This window comes from Physeter macrocephalus, chromosome 8 (genome assembly GCF_002837175.3).
Source record: "Physeter macrocephalus isolate SW-GA chromosome 8, ASM283717v5, whole genome shotgun sequence".
NCBI classification, from domain to species: domain Eukaryota; kingdom Metazoa; phylum Chordata; class Mammalia; order Artiodactyla; family Physeteridae; genus Physeter; species Physeter macrocephalus.
The window spans coordinates 12,816,579-12,830,865 of NC_041221.1; the positions used below are offsets into that span (position 1 = coordinate 12,816,579).

Consider the following 14,287-nt stretch of genomic DNA (forward strand, 5'->3'; position numbering starts at 1 on the left):
GCTCATGAGCGGCCATGGCTCACGGGCCCAGCCGCTCCGCGGCACGTGGGATCTTCCCGGACCGGGGCACGAACCCGTGTCCCCTGCATCGGCAGGCGGACTCTCAACCACTGCGCCACCAGGGAAGCCCTCACCCATTCTTAAACAGTGATGTGTGGACATTTGTCACATGCTCATTAACCCCATGTGTTTCTCCTTGTGCGAATGCATGCTCATTGACGGGTCCGTGTGTGTACGTGCGTGCACGCGTGTGTGTTCACTCCCAGCCCGAGCGTAGCAGGTGTTGTCTTTGACCTCCGGCACGTGACAGGGTGTCTTGTGTCCTTGCCCATTTGGCTGTGTGGGGTCACCCATGTTTACTTACTGGTTTGTGTGACTCTTTGCACAGTTGTTACTAAGCAAAGAGCCTTTAGTTGGGAGAGAGGCGCAGTGGCCATCGCTGAGTTATTCCCACTACCCGGTGAAGCCTGGGTGCCTCATTGGGTGCTGACCCGTCCTTGGTGTGTGCAGGACCGCACCCTGAGGCTCTGGCAGTACAGAAGCGGCCGCGAGTTGCATTGTTGTCACCTGCCCAGCCTGCAGGAGCCAGCGGAGCCCTGGAGCGACAAGGTAACCTCATGCTTGTCTCTGGTTTATAGGGCGTCTCTCCAGTCATGGATCCTGTGGAAAAAGTTCGTTTTACGTTGGAAAAGTTTTTTTCCTGTCAATGCAAACTTCTTCCAGCTTGAGAGGAATCGTGTATTGCAAGTTCTGAAGGCACCTAGTCATGTAAATGGGAAAAACTTTATATCTTGCATGTTTACATTCAAGCCACTAATTTACAGAAAGGCCTCTAATCCTGCTTGGAAATGGAAAAAATAGTGATGCCTGGCGGGGAGCTGAGCGTGCCCAGGATTCCCTCCCTCTGTCCATCGTGGGTCAACCTGATGGCGCACTGGCCAGTGCATCCCCAGGTCGGGTCACCTGGGCCTTCAGCTGTCCGGGCACCTGCAGGGGAGAAGGTGTGAGCTGCCTTGCAGGCACTCGGGGTTCTTCGCCGTGATGCTCCCGGGCGGGTGCCCTGTTTGGCTGGGGTCCAGCTGGTCACACGTGGGCGGTTCTGGCGGCCTCCAGAGGCCCAGCTGGGCCCGGTGGGGAGGGGGGATCTCCTCACACGTTTCCCGGGCCTGCAGAGGTGGCCTGGGGGCTGGGGTCACGATGACCAGGGTGGCAGCCCGTGGCGCGGGGCTTTGCCGCGTGTCTAACGAGACCTGGGCCTGAACCGAAGGGCTCTCCTGCCTCGTCCTTGGCTTCTCGGTTCTCTCGTCCACCCTGAGACCTCTCTGTAGCACGTGGGCAGGTAGGCCTGATGTGGGTCAGAGCCCCAGGACCCCAGGGCCGCGGCCACCCAGCCCAGTGGCCGCAGGGCCCTCCGGGTCAGCGGCCTCCAGCTGCTCTGGCCGCCCCCGTGCGCGCCTCCGCCTTGGGTTTCTGCAGCCACGGTGCCCCCGTTAGAGCTGCGGCAAAGAGAGGCCTGCTCGTTCCGCCTGCTTCCCGTCCGCGCCCTCCTCACCCCCGACGCCCCTGGACGGCGAGGAGAAGCACAGAGGGGGTCAGCGCAGGCAGCTCCCCGCAGGAGCCGGGGTGGCCCCCGAGAGCTGTGCGCAGGCCTGCCGTGCCCACTCCTCCTCTGCCGGCTCCCACCCCGGGCTGCTTCCTCTGCCGGGACGTGTGGATGCTCACGAGCACGCCTTTCTCTCCTCCCCGTGTGCTCTGTCTTCCCTCCTTTTTGAGCAATTCCATTGGCCTCGGAGACGTGGCACAGCTCCGGAGGGAGGGCCAGAGCCGCGGAGCGGCCTCTGCCGTCTGCCCCGTGTGTCGGAATTCCCTGTGAACTGTGCCCTCACTGGTGTCCAGAGAGTCCTGCAGTGTCTTCTCTTTGCCTGTCATGGACCACACGTGGGGACCGTCCGTCTGTCCTGCAGCGATGCTCACAGTTCAAACAGAGCAGCCCGGCGTCGGGTCCTGACAGGCTGACATCTCTGAAGCTGCTGCTTTTCCTTTCAGAGGTTTGCTGCGTCCAGGATCACTTACTGGCGCCAGGAGGACTGCGTGGCGCTCTTGTGTGACGGGTAAGCCCACGCGGACCCGTACGGGAGGGAACGGCGGGCTGTGTCTCCTGGGTCGGGAGGCTTGGACGGTGACGTTGGCTTGGCATCTCCCTGCAGTGAACTTCACTTTACGAGCCCTGCTGCTGCGGGCCAGGTGGCTTCCTTTCTATGCGCCGCATCTTAATCCGCTAGGGTAAAGGTAGCAGTGGCCCCCGGCTGGTCTTTTGTGCAGATAGAATCCCAACGAGGGGTCGGCTGTGGTAGAATCCACCTCAGTCAGTCCCAGTTCGGCACGAGAGACCCGTCGGGGGCCGGCGGTGCTGACGAGGTGGGTGTGGGGAGCACGGGCCACTCAGCTGTTCCCTCCTGAGCCTTGTCTGCATGCCGGGGAGGGTGTTTGGGGGCCTCCCACATTGTCGCTTGTCCTGACAGCAGGCCTGGGGCGGGCGGCTGAGCTTGTGTTGGAAATGAGGACGCAGGATTAGAGGGTAGCAAGCCTGCCGGGGAGGGCTGGGCGCGGCCCGGGGTCCCGTCCGCTGCTCGGCGGGCAGGGCCGCCGTCTCATCTGCACGGCTTCGTCTTTGCTGCGTAGCGAGCTGCCCCCGGACGTCGGGACTGGAGCATTCGTTAGCTCACGGTTCCCGGGGTCGGGGAGGCGGGAGTGGCTTGGCTGGGGGCCCCGGGCTCCGGGCGTCCCGAGGTTGCAGCTGAGGTGCCGGCGGGGCTGGCCCGGGGCTGAGCGCCCCCGCGGGCGCTGTTGTGATTGTCCCCTCTCTCCCTGGGAAGGCTGCCCGCGGTCTGCCTCTTCCAGCTGGATGCCCGCCGGCGGCAGCTGGTCTACCAGCAGCAGCTGACTTTCCAGCACAGAGTGTGGGACGCCGCCTTCGAGGAGGCCCGGGGGCTGTGGGTCCTGCAGGACTGCCGGGAGGCCCCCCTCGTGCTCTGCAGGCCCGCGGGCGGCCAGTGGCAGGTGAGGTGGGCGGTTCCGCCGTTTCCGTCGGCCACTCCCGCGCCAGCGGCTGTGTCCTCGGGGGACGGCGGCCACAGGGCTCGCGGCGTGGGTGCAGGGAGCTGGGGGCCTGGCCGGGTGTCTTGGGGGCGAATTGCTGTCATTGGTATGTATTTCCTGTGATTGTTCTGCTGACACGTCTTTTTAGGAGAAAAGCCCACGGTTGGTGAGCTCTGGGTGTGTATCCTTAACATCGGCAGCCTCGGCACAGCCTTGCGCTGGGGCAGTGGTCCCGCTGGACAGTGGGGGGGGGGGGGGCCCTCCTTGCAGGTGGCCTGGGTGAGCCTGTGCGTAAAGCTGGGATGTCACCTCCCGCCTGTCCTGTGTCTAAGGTGCCATGGGGAGAAGCAGGTGACACCTGCAGAGCCCTTTGCCAACTTGCACGGCCTTGACGAGCGCTCAGAGCTGCCCGACAGCTCGCTCAGGTGTCTTTATCTGAAAACCAGCAGTGAGCGATGCTGCCAGCCGGTGCCTGCCAGGTTCCAGACACCTTGGACGGAGTCCTGTGTGGCGAGCCGCGGTCGCTGCCGTGCCTGATGAACCAGGGAGAGCGGCCTTTCCGCCTCCTGTGAGTACAGGGGTCACCACTGTCCACCGGCCTCTTTCCGATAAAGGTTTTCCGTTCGTCTTCTCAGCCTGTTCCCGAAAGTGCTGCGTCGAAGAGGGTCTGTGCTCACCTTCGTGAGAACTGGGCCATGTTGGAAGGTGAGGACCCGCCCTGGCCTGCTTTGCAGGGTCATGTTCAGCCGTGGGCGCGGGCGGAGGCAGGTTCCAGAGCGTGGAGCGCGGCAGGGAGCCGTTCTGTGGGTGAGGGTGCAGGGCCTGCGGCGGGTGCGGCGTGTGTGTCCGCGTCCACATCCGCGTCCGCCTCAGGACAGCAGAGCTGCTGTGAGCCGGGGCCTGGTTGGGTGCAGGGTCACGTGGGCCGCGCCCTTGGTTCCCTTAGAGGAGATTCAGGTGCCGAGAGCCCCTCTGTTTGCACTGGCAGAAGGCAGGCTCTTGGGACGCAGCTTCTGGCTGTGTCTGGGGGTGCTTTTAACTCAGCCCTGGAACTCAGGTGCCTTCACTCGAATAAAGAAATGATTGCTCAGAAGACTTCTTGGGAAGACAAACCACCGTCCGGATGGAGGTCTGGGTCCTCCGAGCTCTGGGGACACAAATGCAGCTTCAGTGTGTATAGACGCTAGAGCGGCCCGCACGTCCCACTGTTTCTGTGGGTCCTGCGGGGTCTGCGTCCGGGCCACTCGGTGGTTGGCAGATTTCAGGTCCCCGCTGGCTGTTGGCTGGAGGACACCCCAGTCCCCGGCGCAGAGGAGCAGGGGCACGGTGCCGACAGGACGCGGCCACAGCCTCTGCACCGGGCTTTCCCGGAACCCCCGGGCTTTCCCGGAACCCCCGGGCTTTGCATGGCCTGTTAGAAGCGAGTCCTCGGTCCAGCCAGGTGTGGCCACCGGGAGGTGGGCATCCTTGGGGCCATGCCTGAGGAGGCGCCACAGGTCCACGGAGAGCCGGGTGGTCACTGTCACGGGAGGGTCCCTCCGGCCCGCCACATCCCCCGCTAGAAGCACTGCGTCCGGGCCACTCGGTGGTTGGCAGATTTCAGGTCCCCGCTGGCTGTTGGCTGGAGGACACCCCAGTCCCCGGCGCAGAGGAGCAGGGGCACGGTGCCGACAGGACGCGGCCACAGCCTCTGCACCGGGCTTTCCCGGAACCCCCGGGCTTTGCATGGCCTGTTAGAAGCGAGTCCTCGGTCCAGCCAGGTGTGGCCACCGGGAGGTGGGCATCCTTGGGGCCATGCCTGAGGAGGCGCCACAGGTCCACGGAGAGCCGGGTGGTCACTGTCACGGGAGGGTCCCTCCGGCCCGCCACATCCCCCGCTAGAAGCAGAGCCGCTGCGCTCCTGTGGCACGCTGGCACCCATTCTTGTTCCGCCCAGGCTCTACCGGCACAGACGGTGGCTTCAGCAGCCTCTACAAGGCCACCTGCGATGGGGCCATGCCTGAGGAGGCGCCACAGGTCCACGGAGAGCCGGGTGGTCACTGTCACGGGAGGGTCCCTCCGGCCCGCCACATCCCCCGCTAGAAGCAGAGCCGCTGCGCTCCTGTGGCACGCTGGCACCCATTCTTGTTCCGCCTAGGCTCTACCGGCACAGACGGTGGCTTCAGCAGCCTCTACAAGGCCACCTGCGACAACATGAGCACTTACCTGAAGAAGAAGGAGGAACGGCTGCAGCAGCAGCTGGAGAAGAAGCGACGCAGGGGGCCGTCGCGCGGGTCCAACGGGCAGACCAAGAAGATGAAGGCGGGGCGCGCACCACAGAGCTGCTCGTCCTAGCTCAGCTCGGGAGGCTCCTCGGGGGCGCTCGCAGCCTCGGGGCGGCGGGACGCTGTGCTCGCCCCTCCTGCCTGCAGCGCCCTGGCGAAGGCAAAGGGGACCTCATTGCCGACTTGGGCTGGGGGGCGGCGAGGTCCATCCCGACTCAGTGACACCTGGGGCCGTGCCGCGTAGCTGGACGGGACCCTGGGCTCTAGAACATTCTGTTGCTGAGCAGAGCCCTCTGGCTGGAGGGAGGCCATGCAGCGCGTTGGCCACTATGCCTGAGCAGTAAGTGCCTCCAAGCCCCTTCCCTTCGCACTGGAGGGCACGTCACCCTGCAGTTGTGTTGCTGTCCTTTCCTGTTCATCCACGCGGCTTCCTCTAGGGGGGCCTGGAAGCAGACGACGTCTTTCCAGGAGCGCGGCGCACACCTGCGCTTTTCTCCAGTCCTCTCGCCCTTCTGGATGGTCCCCTACCCTACCCTGTCCGGCAGGCGGCTGCGCACTGAGGGGCCGTAAACCCGAGGGGAGTTAGTCCTCGGTTCCCTGGACAGAGCTGGCTCCGGTGCTCAGGCCCCTCGGGGTGCGCAGAGCTCACCGCCGGCCCTGGTGGAGGCGGGAGCCTGTCCGCGACGCGTGAGGACAGAGAAGGCCGGCTGCACGCTACGCCGCAGGGAAGTGACGGGTGGCGTTGTGTATGTTTGATTTCGGTTTGAACTTCGTGCACGTGCTGCAGAGCAGGAGGGTCGGCCGAATTCTAATTACTGATCAATAAAGATGAGTTTTTTTGCAGCTTCTAGAAATTTTAGCAGCAACACGTGGAGCTAATCTCAAAATATATTGAGCAGAACCATTTCTGATGAGTGTGCTGTTTCCGGCTGAAACATTTGCTTTTTGATTTGAAGAAAAACATTTCTTTGGTGTGGGGTTTCACAGGGTACTTGGACACAGTCATCTTGTGTATCAAAAGCTGGAAGGCTTCAAACTTTTCCTGAGTGCCTTATTTTTCCTTCAACATGGATCTGAAAACAATGCTGTTTGTGAACCGCCCAGGGTAACTTCCCACAAGGGACATCAGGACCCCCCCAGACTGGGGGCTGTCTCGGGCAAAGAGAGCAGAGGGGGTGTGCCTGGGATGGGATGGGGTCCCCAGGGCAGAGTGGGGTGCCCTGGCCACGGTCCTGGAGGGGGAGCCTGACCTCGTGAGCACCGCATTGGGCGCAGGGAGGGCTTTCGTCAGTAGTCTGCTCTGAATTCTTGGTTTTAGGAGCAATTTAGGTTTGTCCTTGTTGGCGTCTTGGTCCAGGGTAGGGGTCGGCAAACGGGCTCGCAGGCCGCGTGCTGTCCGTTGACCAGTTCTCTGTGGTCTGTGAGCTAAGCGTAGTTTTTACGTTTTTAAAGGGTTGAAAAAAGTCGGAAGCAAAATATTCCGAGATATGCGAGTGTCCATAAATAAAATTTTACTGGGACACGCCCACGCCTGCTCGGTTGGGGTGGTTGGCGTCGGCTCTGGGGCTGCGGCGGCAGAGTGGGATGGTTGCCTCGGAGACCAAATGGCCTGCACAGTCTGCAGCCTTGGTTTTCTGGCTCTACAGAGAGCCCTGTCAGTCCCTGCTGCGACGTCTCTCAAGTCTGTGCGGTGTTTTGAATGAACTGGTTAATTTCACCGCGTTCCATGTGGTCGCTGAGGGCAGGTGGGGGAGCAGGCCCCTGGAACCCTGGTGGCCCAGCCCCGGGCAGCAGGGGCGGCGCTGCGGGGTGTGTGAGGCTGCCTCTTGCACCCGATTGGGAGCCTCAGACTTACGAGAGCGGTAGTGCCAGGCAGCCTATCCGGGAGAGCAGAGCACAGGTGAGAGGGGCCACGAAAATCTCCCGCCTTTCCGGGGACTGCTTTAAAGTTACTTGCATTCTTATCGAAGCTACACACGCACGTGTCAGAGACCAGACTATACCGCCGGGCTGACTGTGACTGTGATCTGGTCTCTGCTCCCTCCCCCACCCTCCCCCTCCCCACTGGGGCCATCCACGCCTCTGTTCCTGGGGCTTCAGCCGCTGGGAGCCCGGCAGCAGGTGTCGGGGAGGGGGAGGGGGAGGGGGAGGGAGGCAGCGGCCTTCTCTTCTGCTGCAGTGCCCATTCCCGTGGGCTGCATCCCTCTGGGAGCGTAGCCTCCTGGGGGCCCTGGCTCCACCCAGCCCCAGGGGCAGACGTGGCTGCTGCTTGGTCCCGAAACCCCGTCCGCGTCTCTGGAATTCGTCTCTCCGTCAAAGGACCTTATCAAATCTCAGGTGAGCGTGGGCCAAATCCTCGCTGGAACCCTGGCTTGGGAACCGTTTATGCTCACGTGCCCCCAGTCGTCCCGAAGTTTCTTCTACGGTTGGCGGAACCCAGACCCGTGAGGAGCCACCTGTTGGATTTCCTGGGTTTTCGTCTCTTGCCTCTTCACCCACAGCAGCAGCATCCCTGCTTCCCTCCGTGGCTTTGCCTTGAGAAGACCGGTCCATCGTCATCTGACTGGAAAAGCAGTTTCTTTTGGTTTGTCTCTTGAGCTACGGGGACTGAGGAGTTGGCTTTCTTACCCCTTTATTTTCCATTCTTTCTCAGTGTCTGTATGTCTTGCGTTTGGGGAGATTCCCTGGGCTCTGTTCCAGCTCATTTACTGATTTTTTAAAAACCTGGTTACCACAGTTCTGAATTCTGAGTGGTTTCGTTCCTTCATTTTCATCCTAGCGTACGGCTGGCAAGTGTGCGTGGGACGCACAAACATCAGCAACTGCAGACACGTGTGTAACAGTCCCAACCAGAGCCAGGACACTCAGCAAGAGCAGAGCGGGCCCCAGGTTCCTCCCTGGCCGTTTGCGCCCACCCCCCAGCCCTACCCGCAGGCCAGGCCGACCTACCACGCCGGCTTGCCGTCTCTCACGCTGTTGTGTGCGGCCGCGGGGTTCACCCTCACCGCCCCCCCGTGTGAAGACAGCACAGCGCACTCATCCCACCGTCACTCGGGCGTTTGAGTGGTTCTCCCGCGTTCTGGCCGCGGGGAGCGTTCCGCTCGCTGTCCTGGAGCACGCAGAAGCACTCCTGTCGGGAGCGCCCTGGCCGGCCCGGTGCTGCCCAGCCTTGTTCGTTTTAACCCCTGCCGTGAACGGAAAACGTAAGACCCGGTACGTTCTCTTGCTCAGCCTCTGAGGTTTAATTTTGCAAAGGGGCAAACTTGGAGTTACGGGCCGCTGTGTGCGGGCCGGTGAAGCGGCCCGCTTCGTGTCGAGACCTAACCTTGACCCTGTTCTCAGCAAAGTCGCCTTAACAAAGCGTGGATCACCGCTCGGGGGGGATGCCGGCACACGGTCACGGGGACGTTCAGGCCTGCAGATAGGTCACCGTGGCAGCGAACTGAGGCCTCCTGCCAACAGCTAGCGACTGACTGTCTCGGGAGAGCTTTCTAGCATAAACGTAGAGAGGATGCTGTGGCTTTTTCTTCCTGCAGTGCTGTTACTTGAGTTCTGTGCGTGGTTTTTCGTTCTGATTTCCACGGTGATTTCTTTGCTGCGTGGGCTGTTTGGAGGTGTGGTTAAATTCCCAGACGTTGGATGTTTTTTCTTCAAGTTTGAAAAATTGATTTCTGGTTTTAATTCCACTGTGGTCTCAATATACTTTGATTCCTTTGTTTTTAGATTTATGGAGCCTTGTTTTATGCTCCGCAATATGGTGGTGGTTTCACGCGCCCTTGAAGAGAACGTGTCCCGTCGTTGCTGGCTGGAGGAGTGTTCTGTGAATGTCCATCAGGTCAAGTCGGTGATGCTGTTGGCTGTTACCGACTTCAGGAACACAGCCATCCTCCTAATTTCTGTGTACCTCTCTCACGTACGGAAAGCAGTACTGAAGTGTCTAATCGTGGAACTGATTTTCCATTATCCTAGTGGTTTTTGATTCTGACGTTAGGTGCGTACACACGTAGGAGTAGCGTGTCATCTTGGCGAGTGATGCCTTATCATTCTGAAATACCCCTCTGTCCCTAGTCCTCTTCTTTGTTCCGAAGTGTAGGTTATCCTGTGGATGCAACCACTCCAAGTAAAAAGTTAGTGTTAGCGTGGAATTCCTTTTGTCATCCCTTCTAATCTATGTATGTATTTATATTTAAAGTATTTTTTTTTGTTGTTTTTTGTAAACAATGTCTTCTTATCCTCCAAATTTTGGATTTCAGTGGGAATTCCGATGAGCCACGTATGTAATTTAAAGTGTGCAGTAGTCACTTTGAAAAGTTTGAAAAAGCAGATAACATTTTGAGAATAGTCTGTTTAACCAAATACAGCAAAAATAGTGTTCCAACATATAATCTATATGTTATTCATGAGCTATTTTACATTCTGTTTTTAATCTTAATTGTCAGAAATATGGTGTGTACTGTGCATAAGGTTTCCTCTTTCAGAAAGCCCTGGTAGCCTAGGTAAACTGACTGCGTGAATGACCTTGCTTTGCCCTTCCCACAACCTAATTCCCACTCTTAAGCCTCAAAGTAGCCAATAAACAGTGAGCCCTCGAAACCCTAGGCGCCCCAGCGTCGACCCCAGTGGAGGCGGCGCCCCAGGCTCGTGCATTTGCACGGTCACTCTCTCCTCGGCCTCGCTGTGTGGCCCTCGGGCATGCTGTGCCCTCTGGGACTGAGTAATAAACCTCATTTCGCAAAGTTCCCCGGTGGCTTTTGCTGAAGCGTGTCCTGCAACCGTAAGAACCAGACAGGCTGGTCCAGCCACAACCTTGGCTTTGGTGGGGAAAACGCCTGGGGGCTCTCGCTCTCAGTAATTCGGGTTGTGTGGAGCACACGTGCGGTTCTGTAAGAAAGCTCCGTACCGTTTTCCAGAGTGGGGGTGTCGTTTTACATTCCTGTGGGTGATGCACGTTGACCCAGTTTCTCTGCATCCTCACCAGCATTTGGTGTCGTCACGGTTTTATCTTGAGTTTTGAGAGTTCTTTGTTCAAGTTCTTTGCCAGATATGGTCTGCAAACGTCTTCTCCCAGGGCGCAATTCCTTTTTTCATCCTTTGAACACGGGGTCTTTTGCAAAGCAAACACATGTAATATCGATGGGCTCCAGTTGATCAGTTTTTTCCTTTGACGGATGGTGCTTTTGGTGTCAAGAATCCTTTTCCTAGCCCTGGCCCCTCAGGATTTTGTCCTATGATATTTCTAGATGCTTCATAGTTTCATGTTTTACATTTAAGTCCATGATCCATCGTGAGTTAATTTGTATGTAAGATGTGAGGTTCTGTTCTTTGACTGTGGACGTCTGCCTGCCCTGGCACCACTTGTTGGAAAGGCTGTCTGTCCTCCGTTGAATTGCTGTTGTGGCCTTCATTGTGGAAGGATATTTTCACTGGAGGTAGTTCTTTAATTTTCATTTCTTTGGAGATGTTCCTGCTCTGTCTCGGGGCCGCCCTGGTCTCCCCAGGGTCTGTTTTCCTCTGTGCTGGTGGCCTCAGTGTCTGTGCACAAAGTCCGTGCCCAGCTTCGTGCCCCGGCAGCTGGACCCTCTGCCTTTTCTTTTGCAGGTTGGCACGGTGGCAGGCATGGTCAGTGGAGGGCGCTGGGCTGGGCTTGGGGGGCACTGCAGGAGGACGGGGCTGCTGCTCCAGGGCCCAGGGTCCTTTCTTCGTGGGCTGTGATATGCCGGCCAGCAGCACGGGGTGCTCTGTGACACCCCAGTGGGCTCCCCAGTGAGCGTCCACCGCACCCCAGCAGGAGGGGTCCTGGCACGTGCCCTGGCACCACGGCCAGCTCCCAGGGAGTCTGTCTCCCGGTGCCCCAGTGAGCTGCCGGAACCCTGGCAGGAGGCTTTCTGCTCGCCAGTGCCACCAGCCGGCACATCACAGCCGCACCCCCTCAAACAAGGTCCAGTCCCCACCCCAAACCCCCAGTGGGATGCTGCCATCTCTCCGAGGCCCACAGATGTCACGCTTCTCCTGGCTTGTTCCTTCTCGGACCCTCTGCGTCAGTCCTGGAGCTGCTGGCTACTCCCAGACCTCAGATTCCTTTGTTCCTTAAAGCTCTTTACACTTCACTCAGCAACCCTCTGTTCCTATTTAACAATTCTTTATATTAGAGTTTTCCTCCTTAAATTATCTGTGTGATTTCTATCTCTTGACTGATACACCTTCTTTTCCCCACTGTACATAATGTGTCTTCTCTTCCTGGCTTTTTTAAAAGTTTTCCTCTTCATCACTGGTTTTCTGTAATTTGATCATGATGTGCTTTGGGGGGTATGTGTATGTTTATCCTGTTTAGCGTTTGCTGAGTTTCTTAAATCTGTGGATTTATCGTTTTTATCAAATTTGGGAGTTTCCAAGTATTATTTCTTCAAATATTTTTTTCCTTCCCCCTTCTCTCTTTGCCTCCTGCAAACTTCAGTACTTGTATTTCAGACTGTTTGATGCAGGCACCAAGGTCAACCAGTCTCGGCAATTCCTCTTCGGGCCGTTTTCTGTTTGTGCTTCATTGTGGATAGATTCTTCTTTTTAAATTTATTTTTGGCTGCGTTGGGTCTTTGCTGCTACACACGGGCTTTCTCTAGTTGCGGTGAGCAGGGGCTACTCTTCGTTGCAGTGCATGGGCTTCTCATTGGGGGTGGCTTCTCTTGCGGAGCACGGGCTCTAGGCGCACGCGGGCTTCAGTAGTTGTGGCTCGCGGGCTCAGTAGTTGTGGCACACAGGCTCTAGAGCGCAGGCTCAGTAGTTGTGGCTCACGGGCTTAGTTGCTCCGCGGCATGTGGGATCTTCCCGGACCAGGGCTCAAACCCGTGTCCCCTGCATCGGCAGGCGGATTCTTAACCGCTGCGCCACCAGGGAATTCCATGGATGGATTCTGTTTCTCATCTTCACGTTCCCTGATCTTTTCTTCTGTGGTGTGTAAGCTGCTGTCAATCCAAGGCAAGGCTGAGTATTTTCTGAATCAGATACTGTATTTTTCATCTCTGTAATTTTCGATTTTCTTTTAAAAGTATCTTTCATTTCTCTCATCATACTCATTAAAAAAATGTCCTTGAGCATGCGGTGCATACTTAAAATGATTGTTTTCTTTTACGTTGACTCCATCTTCTCCGTCATTTCTGGTCTGTTTCTGCTGACTGGTTTACCTTCTGTTTATGGCACCTGTTTTCCTGCTGCTGCGCCCGGGAGGTTTTTTATCGGGTGCCTGATATTGTGACACTTTCACGGTTGAGTGCTCAGCTTTAATGTCTTCCTTTAAAGAACGTTTCACTCTTCCTGGCAGGCTGTTAAGCTCCTGTGGATGAAGTCGATCCTTTCGGGGTCCGCTCTGGAGCTCACCGGGGCAGGTCTGGAGCAGCCTTTAGAGGGATCGTGTGCTCTGCTTCCTGAGGCCGGCCCACCTGGCATCCCTGGGGAGCACCCCGTGTGTTCATGAAGCCTCCCCATGCTAGGCTGGCCGGAGGGGCCTCGGATGACGCCTGGCCTGGGGATTGTCCTGTCCTCAGAAGTAGCCGTGTGGGCCTCGCGGGGTTTCACCACACGTGAGCAGGGTGGTGTTGAAGCAGAGGCCCAAGGGGACCCGGGCAGCTCCCTCTTCTCAGGCGCCCTGTCCCCAGCTCAGCTGCCCTGCCTCCGAATTCCCTTCCACCCGCGCCCCCTGTGCTGCGGCCGAAGGATTACTTGAGGCGAAAAGTCCTCAGGCCTGTGTCGCCAGGTTTCCAGTTGGCCCTGGGGGGCGGGGTGTGTGTGTCTGGGCCCGCCGTGTTCCCTGTGCTCTGGGGCTGAGTCACATTTGTCGTGTGACGGGTGAGGCCCGGCCTCTCGTCTCTGACCGGCCTCTGACTGTCCTTGGCCCAGCTGCTTGGCAGTGTTTCCTGGGGAGGGGGTGGGGGGGGCTGCTCTGAAGAACATCTTTCTAGCCTTTCCTCTGTTGTGTGCACTGCACATCTTTCCAAGGTTGACTTCTGGCTTCGTTTTAGATATTTTCTTTTTAATATGGCCTTTCCTGGTAGTCAGATTCAGCCATCTTTTTACGCTCTTTGGGTATCACACTGTATTGGGGAAGGTTTTCTCCACCCTGCCTACCTTTGAAACGGCTGGTCTAGGAAGTGGGGGGCAGAAGCGTGGGATGAAAGACGGGACACTCCCGCCTGACGTGGGGAGGAGCACGTGGGAAAACTGTGGTTTCCGCGTCAAAAGCCATTTATTTCTCCCCCCAGGCCTGGCTTTTTACCTGTGAAATGGAGGCAAAGTGGTTCTAAGATTCACAGTGGGATCTGCCAATGTTTGAAGCAGAAAATCACCAGCCTGACATTTGATGTTATGTTTTGCTGGTTCCAATTCCATGACAAAGAAATGAAAGAAAATAATAAAGCTGTGTTCATGGCTCCTCTGGGTGTTTCGTTTTGATTTTTGCTGGCCTGACGGGGAAGGGAGGCGTCTGGGGGGGGGGAAGAGCCTGTGAGCGGCCAGCGCGGCTGAGAGGGCACGGGCGGTAGCCAGGTGGGCAGGGGCGGCCACAGAGGAGGGGCAGGTTCCTGGAAGCCTGCGGTTCCGGGCCAAGCATCTCTTACGTCAGTGTTCTTTGAGGTTACTGGCTCAGACGGACCGTTACCCAGAGAAATCAAAAGGCTGTGAGACATCTGTCACGGTGACCCTGCTCGGAACATCTGCTCCTTTTGTGAAATATTCCGATGACAGTGAATACTCCAGTGAAGTGGCTTGTTCTGCACGGCAGGCGGGCAGACAGCGCCCTTGAATTAGGATCACGTGATGATCTACCTCAACTCTCCAGCTTTCTTAATCTGACCCGAAGAGCAGACAGAGCAGGCCCCCCACTTGCTGGCCCTGCACCCGTGAATCCTGCCAGGTCAAGTCTGACTGTACAGCAC

The 14,287-nt window shown here is 57.9% G+C and overlaps 1 protein-coding gene across 8 annotated transcripts in view; it reads left to right on the forward strand.

Moving 5' to 3' along the window:
• Nucleotides 1-13,696, forward strand: part of WDR4 (WD repeat domain 4) — a 33,948-nt gene extending 20,252 nt beyond the window's left edge. For 5 of the 8 annotated variants that reach the window (XM_007111191.4, XM_055086440.1, XM_055086441.1 and 2 more), the window contains 4 exons: nt 511-609; nt 2,047-2,111; nt 2,877-3,060; nt 3,735-4,651. In XM_007111191.4, the coding sequence (XP_007111253.1) occupies nt 511-609; nt 2,047-2,111; nt 2,877-3,060; nt 3,735-4,286 (900 nt within the window). In that variant the 3' untranslated portion in view covers nt 4,287-4,651. Of the gene's footprint in view, nt 1-510; nt 610-2,046; nt 2,112-2,876; nt 3,061-3,734; nt 4,652-5,236; nt 6,207-9,086 lie in introns of those variants that run through there. The other 3 variants (XM_007111193.4, XM_055086439.1, XM_007111197.4) reach the window with 3 other exon arrangements.
• Nucleotides 13,697-14,287: the final 591 nt, after the last annotated feature.